Raw genomic sequence first — 22907 nt, 5'->3', positions numbered from 1 at the left:
TTAGATAAACGCACTGGAAACATTTTGGGCATGTGTACTCCATATTGACAGGGAGCCGCGCAGGTCCTTCAACTCACATGGATCTACTCTGACTAGTCACATGGATCTACTCCGGCTATTCACATTGATCTACTCCGGCTACTCATACTCACATGGATCTACTCCAGCTACTCATTTGGATCTACTCCGGCTACTCACTTGGATCTACTCTGACTACTCTCATAGATCTACTCCGGCTGCTCACTTAAGTCTATTCCGTATTGACAGGGAACCATGGAGGTCCAGTTACTCACATGGATCTACTCCATATTGTTTGTTTGCTGTTTAACGCCACACTCAGCAATATTCCAGCTATATGATGGCGGTCTGTAAATATTCAAGTCTGGACGAGGATGACATGCATCAACCAAGTCAGCAAGCCTGACCACCCGATCCCTTAAGTAGCCTCTTATAACAACCATAGTCGCCATTTACTTTCAGATCTATTTACTCCAGATCTCCAGGGGTCTACTCCATATTGACAGAAAATAAGGAAAGTCGTGTTACTCACATGAGTCTTTTCTCCAGGGGGGAAGCAGCCAGGGTAGAAGCTGATGAGTCGAACTTTACATTCAACATGGGATAAAGCGACACATGGAAATAAAGTATCCCCCAGGAAGTTGAACCGGGTCTGATGGACCTGAAGGAGAAGAAGGACAAGCCATCACTTACAGACACACAGACACATGGTAACACAGTGTTTGATATGAAAGGACATGGGTCATGTGTACACAGGGCAACACAGTATAGCGTATATTAACACAGGGCAATGCATGCCCCAGGACGTTTGATGTGAAAGGACATGGGTCATGTGTACACAGGGCAACACAGTATAGCGTATATTAACACAGGGCAACACATGCCCCAGGACATTTGATATGAAAGGACATGGGTCATGTGTACACAGGGCAACACAGTATAGCGTATATTAACACAGGGCAATGCATGCCCCAGGACGTTTGATATGAAAGGACATTGGTCATGTGTACACAGGGCAACACAGTATAGCGTATATTAACACAGGGCAACACATGCCCCAGGACGTTTGATATGAAAGGACATGGGTCATGTGTACACAGGGCAACACAGTATAGCGTATATTAACACAGGGCAATGCATGCCCCAGGACGTTTGATATGAAAGGACACGGGTCATGTGTACACAGGGCAACACAGTATAGCGTATATTAACACAGGGCAATGCATGCCCCAGGACGTTTGATATGAAAGGACATGGGTCATGTGTACACAGGGCAACACAGTATAGCGTATATTAACACAGGGCAATGCATGCCCCAGGACGTTTGATATGAAAGGACATTGGTCATGTGTACACAGGGCAACACAGTATAGCGTATATTAACACAGGGCAACACATGCCCCAGGACGTTTGATATGAAAGGACATGGGTCATGTGTACACAGGGCAACACAGTATAGCGTATATTAACACAGGGCAATGCATGCCCCAGGACGTTTGATATGAAAGGACACGGGTCATGTGTACACAGGGCAACACAGTATAGCGTATATTAACACAGGGCAATGCATGCCCCAGGACGTTTGATATGAAAGGACATGGGTCATGTGTACACAGGGCAACACAGTATAGCGTATATTAACACAGGGCAATGCATGCCCCAGGACGTTTGATATGAAAGGACATTGGTCATGTGTACACAGGGCAACACAGTATAGCGTATATTAACACAGGGCAACACATGCCCCAGGACGTTTGATATGAAAGGACATGGGTCATGTGTACACAGGGCAACACAGTATAGGGTATATTAACACAGGGCAACACATGCCCCAGGACGTTTGATATGAAAGGACATGGGTCATGTGTACACAGGGCAACACAGTATAGCGTATATTAACACAGGGCAATGCATGCCCCAGGAAGTTTGATATGAAAGGACATGGGACCTGAATCTACAGCATGTTGCTGACCTTGACTCCATTCTTGGTGAAGTACACATCTAACATCTGATGACTCTTCAGCGTTTTGTCAGTTCTGAACTTGGCAGTCTCCACATCGATGCCACAGCCAATCACATCCCCAGTCTCAAACTTGAAGCTTTGATGTTCAGTGGTGTATATCCCAGGTAGCCCATTGATGTGAACCCTGCAAACAGAGGTCACATGTCACACACAGGTCACATGTCATGTCACACCTGTCACAGGTCTCAAGTCACAGGTTTCATGTCATGTCACACGTCAGGTCTCAAGTCACAGGTCACATGTCATATCACACAGGTCGCAAGTCACATGTCATATCACACAGGTCACAGGTCACATGTCATATCACACAGGTCACAGGTCAGATGTCATATCACACAGGTCGCAAGTCACAGGTCACATGTCATATCACACAGGTCGCAAGTCACATGTCATATCACACAGGTCACAGGTCACATGTCATATCACACAGGTCGCAAGTCACATGTCATATCACACAGGTCACATGTCATATCACACAGATCGCAAGTCACATGTCATATCACACAGGTCACAGGTCACATGTCATATCACACAGGTCGCAAGTCACATGTCATATCACACAGGTCACAGGTCACATGTCATATCACACAGGTCACAGGTCACATATTATGTCACACCCGTCACAGGTCACATATCATATCACACAGGTCACAGGTCACATGTCATATCACACAGGTCACAGGTCACAGGTCACAGGTCACAGGTCATATATCTTGTCACAGCTGTCACAGGTCACATGTCATGTCACATGTCAGGTCTCAAGTTACAGGTCAAATGTCATGTCACATATGTCTCAAGTCACAGGTCACATGTCATATCACACAGGTCACAGATCACATATCATGTCACACCTGTCACAGGTCTCAAGTTACAGGTCAAATGTCATGTCACACACATCACAGGTCTCAAGTCACAGGTTTCATGTCACACACATCACATGTCACACACAGGTCACAGGTCTAAAGTCCCAGGAAGTATGGGTGTTAGTTCAGCTGACACAACAAGTCCACGTGACAGCGTTACGTTGGCAGAACGTGCACAAACTGAACAAAGGACACAGGATTAGAATTCTGTCCCAACCTGTCTGGCTGCCCTATATGACATGTTTATATTTGTTCCGAGTGACTCGAGCTCAAATAACATAAACATTATATACTAGAAGCAAGAAATAAGCATGAAATGATAGTGAAGTGTCTGATGACAGCTGCTCCCTGCTGGGCGATGTTGACAGCTGCTCCCTGCTGGGCCATGTTGACAGCTACTCCCTGCTGGGCCATGTTGACAGCTACTCCCTGCTAGGCCATGTTAACAGCTACTCCTTGCTGGACCATGTCGACAGCTACTCCTTGCTGGGCCATGTTGACAGCTACTCCCCGCTGGGCCATGTTAACAGCTACTCCCTGCTAGGCCATGTTAACAGCTACTCCTTGCTGGACCATGTCGACAGCTGCTCCCTGCTAGGCCATGTTAACAGCTACTCCCCGCTGGGCCATGTTAACAGCTACTCCCTGCTGGGCCATGTTGACAGCTACTCCCTGCTGGGCCATGTTGACAGCTACTCTCTGCTGGATCATGTTGACATCTACTCCTTGCTGGGCCATGTTGACAGCTACTTCTTGCTGGACCATGTCGACAGCTGCTCCCCGCTGGGCCATGTTGACAGCTACTCTCTGCTGGATCATGTTGACATCTACTCCTTGCTGGGCCATGTTGACAGCTACTTCTTGCTGGACCATGTTGACATCTACTCCTTGCTGGGCCATGTTAACAGCTACTCCCTGCTGGGCCATGTTGACAGCTACTCCCTGCTGGACCATGTCGACAGCTGCTCCCCGCTGGACCATGTTGACAGCTACTCCCCGCTGGGCCCTGTTAACAGCTACTCCCTGCTGGGCCATGTTGACAGCTACTCCCTGCTGGGCCATGTTGACAGCTACTCTCTGCTGGATCATGTTGACATCTACTCCTTGCTGGGCCATGTTGACAGCTACTTCTTGCTGGACCATGTTGACATCTACTCCTTGCTGGGCCATGTTGACAGCTGCTCTCTGCTGGACCATGTTGACATCTACTCCTTGCTGGGCCATGTTGACAGCTACTTCTTGCTGGACCATGTTGACATCTACTCCTTGCTGGACCATGTTAACAGCTACTCCCTGCTGGGCCATGTTGACATCTACTCCTTGCTGGGCCATGTTGACAGCTACTTCTTGCTGGACCATGTTGACATCTACTCCTTGCTGGGCCATGTTGACAGCTACTCTTTGATGGGCAATGTCGACAGCTGCTCCCTGCTAGGCCATGTTAACAGCTACTCCTTGCTGGACCATGTTAACAGCTACTCCCTGCTGGGCCATGTTAACAGCTACTCCCCGCTGGACCATGTCGACAGCTGCTCCCTGCTGGACCATGTTGACAGCTACTCCCTGCTAGGCCATGTTAACAGCTACTCCTTGCTGGACCATGTCGACAGCTGCTCCCTGCTAGGCCATGTTAACAGCTACTCCTTGCTGGACCATGTCGACAGCTGCTCCCTGCTAGGCCATGTTAACAGCTACTCCCCGCTGGGCCCTGTTTACAGCTACTCCCTGCTGGGCCATGTTGACAGCTACTCCCTGCTGGGCCATGTTGACAGCTACTCCCTGCTGGGCCATGTTGACAGCTACTCTCTGCTGGATCATTCTGACATCTACTCCTTGCTGGGCCATGTTGACAGCTACTTCTTGCTGGACCATGTTGACATCTACTCCTTGCTGGGCCATGTTGACAGCTGCTCTCTGCTGGACCATGTTGACATCTACTCCTTGCTGGGCCATGTTGACAGCTACTTCTTGCTGGACCATGTTGACATCTACTCCTTGCTGGACCATGTTAACAGCTACTCCCTGCTGGGCCATGTTGACATCTACTCCTTGCTGGGCCATGTTGACAGCTACTTCTTGCTGGACCATGTTGACATCTACTCCTTGCTGGGCCATGTTGACAGCTACTCTTTGATGGGCAATGTCGACAGCTGCTCCCTGCTAGGCCATGTTAACAGCTACTCCTTGCTGGACCATGTTAACAGCTACTCCCTGCTGGGCCATGTTAACAGCTACTCCCCGCTGGACCATGTCGACAGCTGCTCCCTGCTGGGCCATGTTGACAGCTACTCCCTGCTGGGCCATGTTGACAGCTACTCCCTGCTGGGCAATGTCGACAGCTGCTCCCTGCTAGGCCATGTTAACAGCTGCTCTCTGCTGGACCATGTTGACATCTACTCCTTGCTGGGCCATGTTGACAGCTACTTCTTGCTGGACCATGTTGACAGCTACTCTCTGCTGGATCATGTTGACAGCTACTCCTTGCTGGGCCATGTTGACAGCTACTTCTTGCTGGACCATGTTGACATCTACTCCTTGCTGGGCCATGTTGACAGCTACTCTCTGCTGGACCATGTTGACAGGTACTCCCTGCTAGGCCATGTTGACAGATGCTGGGTCTCTAATGGAGACATGCCAGGGGACTGAGCGGGCCAGTCCAAACTCTGAATGCCTTCTGAATGCCTGTGACGACCTGGGCACGATGTGGTCTGCCAATGCCATCTTGCAGTTCACAATTTCTGTCAATAATTCTCGTGAATAGGGATGCAGGATGCAAAATCTTGTCAACATATCGCTGGTCAGTCAATTTTCATTCACAATAACCAAATAGTTTGCTAGTCATGTGTGATACCAACCCACACCATAACACTTAGTGACCACCCCCATACTGATTATGGTCAAGAATTCTTGTCCTGGCATACTGCTCGCCACTACATCGCCAACTTTTTCTGCCATCTGTCAGTCAGAGGCAAAACCTAAGACATTGTACAGAATTCTCTATTCTCAGGAGTAGATTTGAATCTATTGCCAGGTGCAAATAATGTAAAGAGATTATCTGGCCTGGTCTTTTAGGCCTGCCACGCCCAGGTCTAACTGCAACCCCACCCGTTTGATGGTACCTGTCCAACAGCCGAGAAATTACACTTTTTGATTTGCCATACATTAGGGAAACTTGGGACATTGGCGTTCCCCTTCTTATCATTAACCCACAATTCACCAGTGGGCATGTGCTTCTCGTGCTGTTCAAACATAATGTGAAATGTCATTGTGATTAGATGCTGCATTCAGTTGCAACACAATGGTGTTGTAAATTTTCACCTCAACAATAGTTACATTCAAATCATAAGTCCCTAACAAGGGCTGGGTTGAGTCCAAATTTACTACGCGGGTACCTGACCCCTACGTTTTTTTGGTAGTATATATGTAAACATCACTGTACTATTTCTTCATTAAAAAAAATGGTATAAATGCGATATCCAACAATGCCACATTCAAGTTCAGTGTGTTGACTCAGGAAGGAATCTGTTCACGCCATCAGAAACTGTCAACTTCTGGCTGGACTAAAAAACTGAAGGACATGTTCATTCCTATTTTGAATGGATTCCAAACCTCCATACACATTGCAATTGGGACAAAGACTGATAGAGCAAACCCTAACCCTAACCCTGTACCACCACATCCCACATCCCGAGCGCCCTTCAGCATCGCCCTCCCATTCATAGGATTTGTTTGTTTGTTTGTTTGTTCTTTAACAGCGCACTCAGCAATATTCCAGCTACATGATGGAGGTCTGTAAATAATTGCGTCTGGACCAGACAATCCAGTGATTGACATCACAAGCATTGATACACGCTTTTGGGATATGATGACATGTATCAACCAAGTCAGCAAGCCTGACCACCTGATCCCATTTGTCGCCTCGTATGACAAGCAGTCGCCTTTTACGGCAAGCATGGGCTGCTGAAGACCTATTCTACCCCGGATCTTCATGGGTTCCATTTAAGGAAGAGCCGCCTACATCATGAGCTGCCTCCTCGAACAGCAAGCCAACATTGACACCTACTTCACCAGGTCCACCTCCTTCAGTACCCTACTAAGAGCCAACAGCAGGAACACAACCAAACCCTCAGTGCCTTAAGGTGCAGTTTACAAAATTTACTGCAACTGTGGACAATCTTACGTAGGTGAAACATCCCGCCCTATCAACACCAGAATCAAAGAGCACAAAACCTCCACCATCAAGTCAGGCGGTAAATCAGCCATCTCGGACGATATCAGCAACTGCTCCAATCACAACATCAACTTGGAAAACGTCCGAATCCTCTCCGACAACCTCCATTACTTCACTAAAAGCAAACTTACAGAAGCAGTCCACATTCACTGCCACAAGCCATAAATCAACAGAGATCAAGGCTATTTCATCCCATCTACCTACTATGAACTCATCAAGCAATAATCACCAGAGCTATGTAAACTTTAATCCTGTTTAATTGGTTTCTTGTCGCTATTGGCTTCCACCTATGCGTTCTCTGCCATCGTGTTGTGACAGTATTATCCTTCTGTTGTCAACACTTACTCATGTTATCCCACTCACGTATGCAGTTGTTGTTACTGTTCATCCTCTACTGTTAATCCTCCACCTACTATACACATTCTGTACAATGTTCCTCATTCAGTCATGCTTGACAACAGTATAGGGATCTATACCGAAACGTCACCTTTACAGAATTAAAAGTTGTTATCCAAAAATTGTGTCTACCTTGTCATCAGTCAACTTCAAAGTAATGCCTATCAAACAATTAATACCATGTGGATTCTCAAAAACTCAAACAATTTGCTTGATTTTTTGCAATCTCAAAAAAGAACCAAGTTCAATTAACTATGTGAAAGGTGAATAAAGGACAGAAAGGCAAGAAGTAGGTATATCCATGACGACCAGTAGTGCTCCCCTCCTTACTTATCTGTTTCTTTCTTTATCTGATCATGAGTCAGAATTTTTCTGCTCCGATTGCTAAACTTGAAACAATGGAATTTCGGCAAGAAAATGAACTTAAGTTTCGGGTCTGACATCGATAAATAATGGTCAATTAGTAAATTCCCTTCTACTGATGTTCCCATCTGAGCAAGAAATATAGGAGTGAGTGAGTGAGTTGGAGTTAACGCCGCTTTTAACAGTATTCCAGTCATATCGCGGCATGTCAGCTTAATGTGGGAGGAAAGCCCGAAGTGATGCAGGTCTCAAACGTTTACCACTTCGGTGAAACCCACAAGCACGGGTATGGTGCTGACAAACCTAGAAACATAATCGGGGCGAACCGGGATTTGAACCCACAATCATAGGTTTCTAGCATGCCCAAGGGACGCAACTCTGCACAGCGAATCGCGGCGCCTTAGACGACTGGGCCACCCGTGCCCCCAAGAAATATAAGAGACAAGTGAGATCTTTTCATATTAATATGCATGCATAAAGATTCAGAGTGACAGAATGCTCTCCACAAGACTGCATGACAAGAGGGACGACTTCAACTTTCCAGTTGTCAACTTTTCCTTTATGTTGAGCAAAATGCCTGCTTTTACTATTATGAACTTACTTCCCATTCTCGCAGGTGAAGCCGATGGATCCAGGAAATTGCCCAGGCTTCTTGTCACCATGGAAGTGGAACTCACCCAGACCAATGGCGACCATAACATATTGAGGTTTAAATGCAAGGAGTTCAATCTCAAAGTAAGCCAGGGATTTGTTGATTGGAGTCTTGGACATGAAGGACTGCGTTGTGGTGGAGCTGAAAGAATAATAACTGTCATAGTTTTCTGCAGCCAACAAGAGATTCTATTCCTTCTGACTTCCTAACAGGTCAAAACCTTGTATATAGATGAGTCTTGCATTCTGCATTGGAGGGGCATCATTATCCACAAGGACTTGGTCTGCATGTGATACAAGAGTTATACTTGGTCTGTATGAGATTCAGATATTATACATGAACTAAACAAATATGGAATACGACACATTACAATAGTCACCATAGAGTTGAATAAAACATAAAACTACAGTCACCAGGGAGTTGAATACTACATAAACCTACAGTCACCAGAGAGTTGAATACTACATAAACCTATAGTCACCAGGGAGTTGAATACTACATAAACCTACAGTCACCAGAGAGTTGAATACTACATAAACCTATAGTCACCAGGGAGTTGAATACTACATAAAGCTACAGTCACCAGAGAGTTGAATACAACATAAAGCTACAGTAACCAGGGAGTTGAATACTACATAAAGCTACAGTAACCAGGGAGTTGAATACTACATAAAACTACAGTCACCAGAGAGTTGAATACTACATAAAACTACAGTCACCGGAGAGTTGAATACTACATAAAGCTACAGTAACCAGGGAGTTGAAAACAACATAAACCTATTGTCACCTGAGAGCTGAATACTACAAAAAGCTACAGTTACCAGGGAGTTGAATACTACATAAAACTGCATTCACCAGTGTGTAGAATACTACCTTGTGTTTGTGGACAAGAGAGTGCCATCATCAGACAACCTCAAAACCTACAACCTACAAAAAGCTATAGTCACCATGGAGTTGAATACTACATAAAGCTACAGTCACCAGGGAGTTGAATACTACATAAAGCTATAGTCACCAGGGAGTTGAATACTACATAAAGCTATAGTCACCAGAGAGTTGAATACTACATAAAGCTATAGTCACCAGAGAGTTGAATACTACATAAAGCTATAGTCACCAGAGAGTTGAATACTACATAAAACTACAGTCAACAGAGAGTTGAATACTACATAAAGCTACAGTCACCAGAGAGTTGAATACTACATAAAGCTACATTAACCAGGGAGTTAAATACTACATAAAGCTACAGTAACCAGGGAGTTGAATACTACATAAAACTACAGTCACCAGAGAGTTGAATACTACATAAAGCTACAGTAACCAGGGAGTTGAATACTACATAAAGCTACAGTAACCAGAGAGTTGAATACTACATAAAACTACAGTCACCAGAGAGTTGAATACTACATAAAACTACAGTCACCAGAGAGTTGAATACTACATAAAGCTACAGTCACCAGAGAGTTGAATACTACATAAAGCTACAGTAACCAGGGAGTTGAATACTACATAAAGCTACAGTAACCAGGGAGTTGAATACTACATAAAACTACAGTCACCAGAGAGTTGAATACTACATAAAACTACAGTCACCAGAGAGTTGAATACTACATAAAACTACAGTCACCAGAGAGTTGAATACTACATAAAACTACAGTCACCAGGGAGATGAATACTACATAAAGCTATGGTAACTAGGGAGTTGAATACTACATAAAACTACAGTCAACAGAGAGTTGAATACTACAAAAAGCTATAGTCACCACAGTCACCAGAGAGTTGAATACAACATAAAGCTACAGTAACCAGGGAGTTGAAAACAACATAAACCTATTGTCACCAGAGAGCTGAATACTACATAAAACTACAGTCACCAGAGAGTTGAATACAACATAAAGCTATAGTCACCAAAGAGTTGAATACTACATAAAACTACAGTCACCAGAGAGTTGAATACAACATAAAGCTATAGTCACCAGAGAGTTGAATACTACATAAAACTGCATTCACCAGTGTGCGGGATACTACCTTGTGTTTGTGGACATGAGAGTGCCATCATCAGACAAGCTCAATAAGTAACGCCTCCCCATTGTCAGCTGATTCATCACTGGAGGCTGCAACACCAAAGCAACAATGTGCTTACAGGACAATTACTTTTTATCATACACATACAATGTCTATCTGACGTCTGATATATACGATATCCACCTGATGTCTGATATATACAACGTCAACCTGATGTCTGATATAGACAATATCCAGCCGAAGTCTGATATATACAATGTCCACCTAACGTCTGATATAGACAATATCCAGCTGACGTCTGATATATACAATGTCCACCTAACGTCTGATACATACAATATCAACCTGACGTCTGATATATACAATATCCACCTGATGTCTGATATATACAATGTCCACCTGACGTCTGATATATACGTCAACCTGATGTCTGATATATACAACGTCAACCTGACGTCTGATATATACAATGTCCACCTGACATCTGATATATTTAATGTCCACCTGATGTCTGATATATGCAATTTCCACCTGATGTCTGATATATATAATGTCCACCTGATGTCACATATATGCAATGTCCACCTGACGTCTGATATACATAATGTCCACCTGATGTCTGATATATGCAATGTCCACCTGATGTCTGATATATATAATGTCCACCTGATGTCTGATATATACAATGTCCATCTCATGTCTGATATATTTACCCATGTAACAATGTAGATATCAGTGTCTATATTCACCTAATGTCTAATCATCTAATTTATCTGGTATCTGATATATATATTTATATTGTAGATATAAGTGGCTATTCACTTGATCGTAACATTGTAGATATCAGTGGCTATTCACCTGAGTGTAACATTGAAGATATCAGTGGCTATTCACCTGAGTGTAACATTGTAGATATCAGTGGCTATTCACCTGAGTGTAACATTGTAGATATCAGTGGCTATTCACCCAAGTGTAACATAGTAGATATCAGTGGCTATTCACCTGAGTGTAACATTGTAGATATCAGTGACTATTCACCTGAGTGTAACATTGTAGGTATCAGTGGCTATTCACCTGAGTGTAACATTGTAGATATCACTGGCTATTCACCCAAGAGTAACATTGCACATATCAGTGGCTATTCACCTGAGTGTAACATTGTAGATATCAGTGGCTATTCACCCAAGAGTAACATTGCACATATCAGTGGCTATTCACCCAAGTGTAACATTGCTCATATCAGTGGCTATTCACCTGAGTGTAATGTGGTGCACAGAAGTTTAGAATCTGGACTTGGTCATCTTTGCCGAAAAGTCCAACCATGAAGACACATCTGTTCCCATAGGATGAGGTGAACCTGAGCGGTGCCTCTGCAACCTGTAGGTGAGAAGAAAACAGAGAGTGGGACTCAAGTGAAGACACAGGCCCTTCACATTAATACAACAGACAGTTCTTACCTAGCGATTTAACTGGGATTATGCACAGAAAGAAACTGTTGATAATGTTATGTTGTCTTGAAACCCATGACCTTGTTTGTCCAGGTCAGTTCAACTGTTGTCATGGAAACAAGGCTAGGTGAAGGACTGGGTAGGCATATTTGACCTGTCTGACTGTTTGGGCCTGTTTATGCCCCGTTTTTCCTTCAATCATGTACTGTAATGATGAGAAGATATTCACTTGATTCCCCTCAAACCAAGCTGACTGTTCATGTGCACTAACCTTGGTTCCCTGTTGACGACACTGAACTCCACAGTGACAGCTGCTGTACACTAACCTTGGTTCTCCCTATACTGAACTCCACAGTGACAGTTCCTGTGGACTAGCCTTCGTTCCTCCTATACTGATCACCGCAGTGACAGCTGCTGTGGACTAGCCTTGGTTCTCCCTATACTGAACTCCACAGTGACAGCTGCTGTGGACTAACCTTGGTTCCCCCTACACTGAACTCCACAGTGACAGTTCCCGTGGACTAACCTTGGTTCTCCCTATACTGAACTCCACAGTGACAGTTCCCGTGGACTAGCCTTGGTTCCCCCTACGCTGAACTCCACAGTGACAGTTCCTGTGGACTAGCCTTCGTTCCCCCTATACTGAACTCCACAGTGATAGCTGCTGTGGACTAGCCTTCGTTCCCCCTATACTGAACACCACAGTGACAGTTCCTGTGGACTAGCCTTGGTTCCCCAAATACTGATCTCCACAGAGACAGTTCCTGTAGACTAGCCTTGGTTCCCCCTACACTGAACTCCACAGTGACAGTTCCTGTGGACTAGCCTTCGTTCCCCCTATACTGAACTCCACAGTGACAGCTTCTGTGGACTAGTCTTCGTTCCCCCTATACTGAACACCACAGTGACAGTTCCTGAGGACTAGCCTTGGTTCTCCTACACTGAAGACCACAGAGACAGTTCCTGTGGACTAGCCTTGGTTCCCCAAATACTGATCTCCACAGAGACAATTCCTGTGGACTAGCCTTGGTTCTCCTACACTGAACACCACAGTGACAGTTCCTGTGGACTAGCCTTGGTTCTCCTACACTGAAGACCTCAGTGACAGTTCCTGTGGACTAGCCTTGGTTCTCCATACACTGAAAACCACAGTGACAGTTCCTGTGGACTAGCCTTGGTTCCCCCTACACCGAACTCAACAGTGACAGTTCCTGTGGACTAGCCTTGGTTCCCCCTACACTGAACTCCACAGTGACAGTTCCTGTGGACTAGCCTTTGTTCCCCATACACTGAACACCACAGTGACAGTTCCTGTGGACTAGCCTTCGTTCCCACTATACTGAACACAACAGTGACAGTTCCTGTGGACTAACCTTGGTTCCCCCTACACCAAACTCGACAGTGACATTTCCTGTGGACTAGCCTTCGTTCCCCCTATACTGAACACCACAGTGACAGTTCCTGTGGACTAGCCTTTGTTCCTCCTATACTGAACACCACAGTGACAGTTCCTGTGGACTAGCCTTGGTTCCCCATACACTGAACACCACAGTGACAGTTCCTGTGGACTAGCCTTCGTTCCCCCTATACTGAACACCACAGTGACAGTTCCTGTGGACTAACCTTGGTTCCCCCTATACTGAACTCCAGTGACAGTTCCTGTGGACTAGCCTTCGTTCCCCCTACACTGAACTCCACAGTGACAGCTGCTGTGGACTAACCTTCGTTCTCCCTATACTGATCACCTCAGTGACAGTTTCAGTGGACTAAGCTTGGTTCGCCCTTCACAGAACTCCACAGTGACAGCTGCTGTGGACTAGCCTTGGTTCTCCCTATACTGATCACCGCAGTGACTGTTCCTGTGGACTGGCCTTAGTTCCCCCTACACTGAACTCCACAGTGACAGCTGCTGTGGACTAGCCTTGGTTCTCCCTATACTGAACACCTCACTGACTGTTCCTGTGGACTAACCTTAGTTCTCCCTATACTGAACACCGCAGTGACAGTTCCTGTGGACTAGCCTTGGTTCTCCCTATACCGATCACCGCAGTGACAGTTCCTGTGGACTAACCTTGGTTCTCCCTATACTGAACTCCACAGAGACAGCTCCCATGAACTAACCTTAGTTCTCCCTATACTGAACACCACACTGGCTGTTCCTGTGGACTAACCTTGGTTCCTCCTATACTGAACTCCACAGTGACTGTTTCTCCAGATTTGATGATGTCATTCTTGAATCCGGTGACTGTGATGGTGACTTCATCCCCCTGCTTCCACACTCTGTCTTCAGTGTTTTCCTGCACAACCTTGCCGTTGCTGTACACTCTGTGCAGAGAACACATTCAGCTGTGTTGAGAGGGCTGCTCTACTCATTTGACAGTATTTCAAGTTGAAGACTGAACAAACTGTTTTATAGAAAAATCATAGTTCAGGAATCTCCACCAAACAGAATTTCCATGAGGACTAGAGTGTGATCATCCTCACCAAACCGAATTACCATGGGGACTAGAGAGAGATGATTCTCACAAAACAGAATTACCATGAGGACTAGAGAGTGACCATTCTCACTGAACAGAATTTGCATGACGACTTGAGAGAGATGATTCTCACAAAACAGAATTTCCATGAAGACTAGTCGCAGATCATTCTTGCCAAACAGAATTTCAATGAGGGCTAGGGAGGGATCATTCTCACAAAACAGAATTACCATGAGGACTAGCCAGAGATCATTCTCACTTAACAGAATTTCCATGAGGACTAGGGGGAGATCATTCTTGCCAAACAGAATTTCCATGAGGGCTAGGGAGGGATCATTCTCACCAAAAAGAATTTCCACGAGGACTAGGGGGAGATCAGTCTTGCCAAACAGAATGTCCATCAGGGCTAGAGAAGGATCATTCTCACCAAACAGAATTACCAAGAGGGAGGGCTAGAGAAGGATCATTCTCACCACACAGAATTACCAAGAGGCAGCGCTAGAGAAGGATCATTCTCACCATAAAGAATTACCAAGAGGGAGGGATAGAGAAGGATCATTCTCACCATAAAGAATTACCAAGAGGGAGGGATAGAGAAGGATCATTCTCTCCACACAGAATTACCAAGAGGGAGGGATAGAGAAGGATCATTCTCACCTCCCACTATCTCCTTGGATCGCTAGAATGTCGTCGGACATGCCGAGGTTCTTGTAGTATGCATAGTTCTCACGTCCGAGACCCAGACAGATCTTCGACTTCTCGCCCAGCTTCAGGATACGGAGAGTACAGCTGTTGTTCTGTTGTGAGATCGGCAACTTGTTGGTACAGATACCCCCTCCATCATAGCCCAGCCTGAAGGAGTAAGTGGGTGAGTGTGGGTGAGTGAGTAAGTTAGTGTGTGGGTATGGGTGAGTGAGTGAGTAAGTGGGCGGGTGTGGGTATGGGTAATTGTGTGGGTGGGTATGGGTGAGTGAGAGAGTAAGTTAATGGGTGGGTGTGGTTGAGTGAGTGAGTAAGTGGTTGGGTATGGGTGAGTGTGTGGGTGGGTAAAGGTGAGTGAGTGAGTGAGTGGTTGGGTATAGGTGAGTGAAAGAGTGAGTAAGTGTGTGGGTATAGGTGAGTGTGTGAGTAAGTGTGTGGGTATGGGTGAGTGAGTAAGTGAGCGGTTGTGGGTGAGTAAGTGTGTAGGTATGGGTGAGTGTGTGAGTGAGTAACTAAGTGGGTGGGTGTGGTTGAGTGAGTGAGTAAGTGGGTGGGTATGGGTGAGTGAGTGAGTAAGTGGTTGGGTATGGGTGAGTGTGTGGGTGGGTATAGGTGAGTGAGTGAGTGGGTGGGTATAGGTGAGTGAGTGAGTGAGTGGTTGGGTATAGGTGAGTGAGTGAGTGAGTAAGTGTGTGGGTATGGATGAGTGTGTGAGTAAGTGTGTGGGTATGGGTGACTGAGTAAGTGGGCGGTTGTGGGTGAGTAAGTGTGTGGGTATGGGTGAGTGTGTGAGTGAGTAACTAAGTGGGTGGGTGTGGTTGAGTGAGTGAGTAAGTGGGTGGGTATGGGTGAGTGAGTGAGTAAGTGGTTGGGTATGGGTGAGTGTGTGGGTGGGTATAGGTGAGTGAGTGAGTGGTTGGGTATTGGTGAGTGAGTGAGTGAGTAAGTGTGTGGGTATGGGTCAGTGTGTGAGTAAGTGCGTGGGTATGGGTGAGTGAATAAGTGGGCACATGTCGGTGAGTGAGTAAGTGTGTGGGTATGGGTGAGTGTGTGGGTGGGTATGGGTGAGTGAGTAAGTGAGTAAGTAAGTGGATGGGTGTGGGTGAGTGAGTGAGTGAGTGAGTAAGTAAGTGCGTGGGTATGGGTGAGTGAGTAAGTGTGTAGGTATGGGTGAGTGTGTGGGTGAGTATGGGTGAGTGAGTAAGTGTGTGGGTATGGGTGAGTGAGTAAGTGTGTCGGTGGGTATGGGTGAGTGAGTAAGTGTGTAGGTATGGGTGAGTGTGTGGGTGAGTATGGGTGAGTGAGTGAGTATATGGGTATGGGTGAGTGAGTAAGTGTGTTGGTATGGGTGAGTGTGTGGGTGAGTAAGTATGTGGGTGTGGGTGAGTGAGTAAGTGTGTAGGTATGGGTGAGTGTGTTGGTGAGTATGGGTGAGTGAGTAAGTGTGTGGGTGGGTGTGGGTGTGTGAGTGAGTGACTAAGTGTATGGGTGGGTGTGGGTGAGTGAGTGAGTGAGTGAGTGAGTGAGTAAGTAAGTGCATGGGTATGGGTGAGTGAGTAAGTGTGTAGGTATGGGTGAGTGTGTTGGTGAGTATGGGTGAGTGAGTAAGTGTGTGGGTGGGTGTGGGTGTGTGAGTGAGTGACTAAGTGTATGGGTGGGTGTGGGTGAGTGAGTGAGTGACTAAGTGTATGGGTGGGTGTGGGTGAGTGAGTGAGTGACTAAGTGTGTGGGTGGGTGTGGGTGTGTGAGTGAGTGACTAAGTGTATGGGTGGGTGTGGGTGAGTGAGTGAGTAAGTAAGTGCGTGGGTATGGGTGAGTGAGTAAGTGTGTAGGTATGGGTGAGTGTGTTGGTGAGTATGGGTGTGGGTGAGTAAGTGTGTGGGTGGGTGTGGGTGTGTGAGTGAGTGACTAAGTGTATGGGTGGGTGTGGGTGAGTGAGTGAGTAAGTAAGTGGGTGGGTGTGGGTGTGGGTGTGGGTGTGGGTGAGTGAGTGAGTAAGTAAGTGCGTGGGTATGGGTGAGTGAGTAAGTGTGTAGGTATGGGTGAGTGTGTGGGTGAGTATGGGTAAGTGAGTAAGTGTGTGGGTATGGGTGAGTGAGTAAGTGTGTGGGTATGGGTGAGTGAGTAAGTGTGTGGGTGGGTATGGGTGAGTGAGTAAGTGTGTAGGTATGGGTGAGTGTGTTGGTGAGTATGGGTGAGTGAGTGTGTGGGTGGGTGTGTGTGAGTGAGTGTGTGGGTATGGGTGAGTGTGTGGGTGAGTGAGTAAGTGTGTAGGTATGGGTGAGTGTGTTGGTGAGTATGGGTGAGTGAGTGTGTGGGTGGGTGTGTGTGAGTGAGTGTGTGGGTATGGGTGAGTGTGTGGGTGAGTGAGTAAGTATGTAGGTATGGGTGAGTGTGTTGGTGAGTATGGGTGAGTGAGTGTGTGGGTGGGTGTGTGTGAGTGAGTGTGTGGGTATGGGTGAGTGAGTAAATGTGTGGGTATGGGTGAGTGAGTAAATGTGTGGGTATGGATGAGTGAGTAAGTGTATGGGTGGGTGTGGGTGAGTAAGTGTATGGGTATGGGTGAGTGAGTAAGTGTATGGGTATGGGTGAGGGAGTAAGGGTGTGGGTGAGTGTAGGTGAGTGAGTGAGTAAGTGTGTGGGTATGGGTGAGTAAGTGAGTGTGTGAGTGTACGTGAGTGAGTAAGTGAGTGGGTGTGGGTGAGTAAGTGAGTGTGGGTGAGTAAGTAAGTGTGTGAGTGTGGGTGAGTGAGTGAGTGAGTAAGTGTGTGGGTGTGGGTGAGTAAGTGAATGTGTGAGTGTAGGTGAGTGAGTGAGTAAGTGAGTGTGGGTGAGTGAGTAAGTAAGTGTGGGTGAAGTGATTGTGGATGAGTAAGTAAGTGTGGGTGAGTGAGTAAGTAAGTGTGTGGATGTCAGTGAGTAAGTAAGTCAGTCAGTCAGTCAGTCAGTCAGTCAGTCAGTCAGTCAGTCAGTCAGTCAGTAAACTGCCACATTCTCCCAGCACTGATAAGATGAGTAGCATGTTAGGTATGTCTGTGTGTGTGTGTGCGTGCGTGCGTGCGTGCGTGTGTGCATGCGTGTGTGCGTGCATGTGTGATGAACTAGTATATCCTACATATACCAATCATTTAACATTACAGAGGAGTATATCCCACTGAAGAAGTGAATAATGCATCATTACAGACTATTCTCATAGATCTAATAGAAGGTTTGCACAACATTCATTCTTTCATTGTATGAACAAAATTCCTCTGCTCTTCTCACTTCAAAATATACTTACGACAAAATGCCCTCTTCATTAAACTGGAGGTAATCTGCAGAGGAAGGCTCAAAACACACTTTTCCCTTTTTCTGAAAAAAAACCATTGAAAACAATATTAACATTGAAGAAACTGGAACTGTACCTTGCTCAAGTCAGCTACTGTGACAACCATGTTTGGTTGTGAACAAAGCCGACCTTGGTTGTCAACAAAACCAACCTTGGTTGTTAAGAAAGCCGACCTTGGTTGTTAAGAAAGCCGACCTTGGTTGTTAACAAAGCCGACCTTGGCTGTCAACAAAGCCGACCTTGGCTGTCAACAAAACCAACCTTGGTTGTTAAGAAAGCCGACCTTGGTTGTTGACAAAGCCGACCTTGGCTGTCAACAAAACCAACCTTGGTTGTGAACAAAGCCGACCTTGGTTGTGAACAAAGCCGACCTTGGTTGTTAACAAAGCCAACCTTGGCTGTCAACAAAACCAACCTTGGTTTAAAAATCCAAACTTGGTTCTTAACAAAACTGACCTTAGTTGTTAACAAAGCCGACCTTGGTTGTGAACAAAGCCGACCTTGGTTGTTAACAAAGCCGACCTTGGCTGTCAACAAAGCCGACCTTGGTTGTGAACAAAGCCGACCTTGGTTGTTAACAAAGCCGACCGTGGTTGTTAACAAAGCCGACCTTGGTTGTTAACAAAGCCGACCTTGGCTGTCAACAAAACCAACCTTGGTTGTGAACAAAGCCGACCTTGGTTGTTGACAAAGCCGACCTAGGCTGTCAACAAAACCAACCTTGGTTGTGAACAAAGCCGACCTTGGTTGTGAACAAAGCCGACCTTGGTTGTTAACAAAGCCAACCTTGGCTGTCAACAAAACCAACCTTGGTTTAAAAATCCAAACTTGGTTCTTAACAAAACTGACCTTAGTTGTTAACAAAGCCGACCTTGGTTGTGAACAAAGCCGACCTTGGTTGTTAACAAAGCCGACCTTGGTTGTGAACAAAGCCGACCTTGGTTGTTAACAAAGCCGACCTTGGTTGTTAACAAAGCCGACCTTGGTTGTTAACAAAGCCGACCTTGGTTGTTAACAAAGCCGACCTTGGCTGTCAACAAAATCAACCTTGTTTTAAAAATCCAAACTTGGTTCTCAACAAAACTGACCTTAGTTGTTAACAAAGCCGACCTTGGTTGTGAACAAAGCCGACCTTGGTTGTTAACAAAGCCAACCTTGGTTGTGAACAAAGCCGACCTTGGTTGTTAACAAAGCCGACCTTGGTTGTTGATAAAGCCGACCTTGGTTGTGAACAAAGCTGACCTTGGTTGTTAACAAAGTCGACCTTGGTTGTTAACAAAGCCGACCTTGGTTGTTAACAAAGCTGACCTTGGTTGTTAACAAAGCCGACCTTGGTTGAAAGACAGTGAAACATTGTGCTGCATCAGCTGGCCTATTATCTGAAGCATCTTGCAACAAATCTAGACATGCTGCTACATACCGGTGGTCTGGGGACAAAGTTGCAGAGTCGGATCTGGGGTTCACCTTTCTTCCCCTCCGTATTCAGGAATGGGTACATGCCAAGTCGAGGGGGATACTTGTAGATCACATTCAGTACCTGGCAACATAATGGCACTATTTATAGGCAGCACACATCTAGAGACATTTGTCAGTTTAGTGTCTTCTTTGTCAACATTGTTCTGTTGTGTTCTGTCAATGTTGTTATGTTGTGTTGTGTCAATGTTGTTCTTTAGTGTGGTGCCAATGTTGTTCTGTTGTGTTGTCAATTTTTTGTTTTTGTGTTGTGTCAATGTTGTTTTATAATGTTGTGTCAATGTTGTTCTGTTGTGTTGTATCAAATGTTGTTTTGTTGTGTCATCAATGTTGTTCTGTTGTGTTGTGTCAATGTTGGTCTGTTGTGTTGTGTCAATGTTATTCTGTTTTGTTGTGTCAATGTTCTGTTGTGTTACATGTTGTTATGTTGTGTTGTGTCAATGTTGTTCTGTTGTGTCATAAATGTTCTGTTGAGTTGTGTCAATTTTTCTGCTGTGTTGTCAATGTCGTTCTATTGTGTTGTGCCAAGGTTGTTCTCCTGGGTTGTGTCAATGTTCTGTTGTGTTGTCTATGTTCTTCTGTTGTGTCATCAATGTTGTTCTGTTGTGCCATGTCAAGGTTGTTCTGTTGTGTTGTGTCAAGGTTATGTTTTGTTGTGACAATGCTGTTCTGTTGTGTCAATGTTGTGCTGTGTGACATGTTGTTGTGTTGTGTGACATGTTGTTCTGTCTACACCTGTAGGTACAGGTAAATACAATCAGCAAGTATATGGTCAGTCTACACCTGCAGGGACAGGTAAATACAATCAGCAAGTATATGGTCAGTCTACACCTGCAGGGACAGGTAAATACAATCAGCAAGTTTATGGTCAATCTACACCTGCAGGTACAGGTAAATACAATCAGCAAGTATATGGTCAATCTACACCTGCAGGTACAGGTAAATACAATCAGCAAGTATATGGTCAATCTACACCTGCAGGTACAGGTAAATACAATCAGCAAGTATATGGTCAATCTACACCTGCAGGTACAGGTAAATACAATCAGCATCTACCTGCTGAATCTACACCTGCAGGTACAGGTAAATACAATCAGCAAGTATATGGTCAATCTACACCTGCAGGTACAGGTAAATGGGTGTTGATGTTGTTGGAAGACACAACCATGCTCCTGTACAGATGAGCAAGTTAGTGAGTGAATGTTCTTTTATGCAACATTCAGCACTATTCCAACGGAGGTGACCTGGACCAAAAATACCTGGTTCATTTACATAGTTTCTGACCACATTTCTTAGTCTATGGGAAGCCAGCAGATGACGTGGAGGCAGCCATCTTTAGGAATAAATTTTACTCTATTCCTAAGAAAGTTTCGTGTATTACTATGAGATATTTGACTATCACATATTGTCTTTTCAGAAGGCCAACATATCAAAAATTTATACCAATAAATTCAATCTTACCATTTCATCATTCTTGATACAGTAGAAATTGGAACTGTCTTCCTTTGGCTTATACTCCGACTCCCACTCGCCTTCCACGCCGAAGCCAACCACATCCCCAGGGGCTATGAGGAACCTGTAGAAGGAAGTACAAGTGTGCTCAAATACAGCTGGATATAGACAGGCAGACAGGTCCTATTGCATATAAACACACAGTATGTGGGTTTTGTTTGGTTTGATTTGTTTGTTGTTTAACGCCACACTCAGCAATAATCCAGCTATATGACGGCGGTATGTAAATAATCGAGTCTAAACCGGATAATCCAGTGATTGATATCATGAGCATCAATCAACGCAATTGGTATGGATGCCATGCATCAACCAAGTCAGAGAGTCTGATCACCCGATCCCGTTAGTCACCTCTTACGACAAGCTCTTCTTTAAGGCAAGCATGGGTTGCTGAAGACCTATTCTACCCCGGATGTTCCCGGGTACATGGGTTGCTGAAGACCTATTCTACCCCGGGTGTTCACGGGTACATGGGTTGCAGAAGACCTATTCTACCCCGGGTGTTCACGGGTACATGGGTTGCTGAAGACCTATTCTACCCCGGATGTCCTCGGGTCCAGTATGTGGGAGACCTATTCTACCCCGGATGTTCCTGGGTCCAGTATGTGGGATACCGATTCCACCCTGGATATTCCCGGGTCCAGTTTGTGGGAGACCTATTCTACCCCGGATGTTCCCGGGTCCAGCATGTGGGAGACCTATTCTACCCCGGAAGTTCCCGGGTCCAGTGTGTGGGAGACCTATTCTACCCCGGAAGTTCCCGGGTCCAGTGTGTGGGAGACCTATTCTACCCCGGAAGTTCCCGGGTCCAGTATGTGGGAGACCTATTCTACCCCGGAAGTTCCCGGGTCCAGTGTGTGGGAGACGTATTCTACCACGGATGTTCCCGGGTCCAGTGTGTGGGAGACCTATTCTACCACGGATGTTCCCGGGTCCAGTGTGTGGGAGACCTATTCTACCCCAGAAGTTCCTGGGTCCAGTGTGTGGGAGACCTATTCTACCACGGATTTTCACGGGTCCAGTATGTGGGAGACCTATTCTACCCTGGATGTTCCCGGGTCCAGTGTGTGGGAGACCTATTCTACCCCGGGTGTTCCCGGGTCCAGTATGTGGGAGACCTATTTTACCCCGGATGTTCCCGGGTCCAGTGTGTGGGAGACATATTCTACCCCGGATGTTCCCGGGTCCAGTGTGTGGGAGACCTATTCTACCCCAGAAGTTCCTGGGTCCAGTGTGTGGGAGACCTATTCTACCACGGATTTTCACGGGTCCAGTATGTGGGAGACCTATTCTACCCCGGATGTTCCCGGGTCCAGTGTGTGGGAGACATATTCTACCCCGGATGTTCCCGGGTCCAGTGTGTGGGAGACCTATTCTACCCCGGATGTTCCCGGGTCCA

General features: G+C 45.9%; 1 protein-coding gene across 1 annotated transcript in view; it reads right to left on the bottom strand.

Annotated features, from left to right (window-relative positions):
* The window catches only part of LOC139449702 (uncharacterized), a 113048-nt gene that overhangs the window by 81917 nt on the left and 8224 nt on the right, over nucleotides 1-22907 (bottom strand). The window contains exons 6-15 of the mRNA XM_071231208.1: nucleotides 21461-21575; nucleotides 19947-20063; nucleotides 18479-18549; nucleotides 15154-15348; nucleotides 14191-14344; nucleotides 11826-11948; nucleotides 10575-10660; nucleotides 8496-8687; nucleotides 1991-2165; nucleotides 551-679 (exon numbers count right to left, since the gene is read on the bottom strand). Of these exons, the coding sequence (XP_071087309.1) occupies nucleotides 551-679; nucleotides 1991-2165; nucleotides 8496-8687; nucleotides 10575-10660; nucleotides 11826-11948; nucleotides 14191-14344; nucleotides 15154-15348; nucleotides 18479-18549; nucleotides 19947-20063; nucleotides 21461-21575 (1357 nt within the window). The remainder of the gene's footprint in view (nucleotides 1-550; nucleotides 680-1990; nucleotides 2166-8495; nucleotides 8688-10574; nucleotides 10661-11825; nucleotides 11949-14190; nucleotides 14345-15153; nucleotides 15349-18478; nucleotides 18550-19946; nucleotides 20064-21460; nucleotides 21576-22907) is intronic.

Source organism: Haliotis cracherodii, unplaced genomic scaffold (assembly GCF_022045235.1).
Source record: "Haliotis cracherodii isolate W230 unplaced genomic scaffold, xgHalCrac1.p SCAF_8, whole genome shotgun sequence".
Classification (NCBI taxonomy): Eukaryota; Metazoa; Mollusca; class Gastropoda; order Lepetellida; family Haliotidae; genus Haliotis; species Haliotis cracherodii.
Note: the sequence above shows the minus strand (reverse complement) of the source record. Positions and strands in the feature narration are given on the sequence as shown.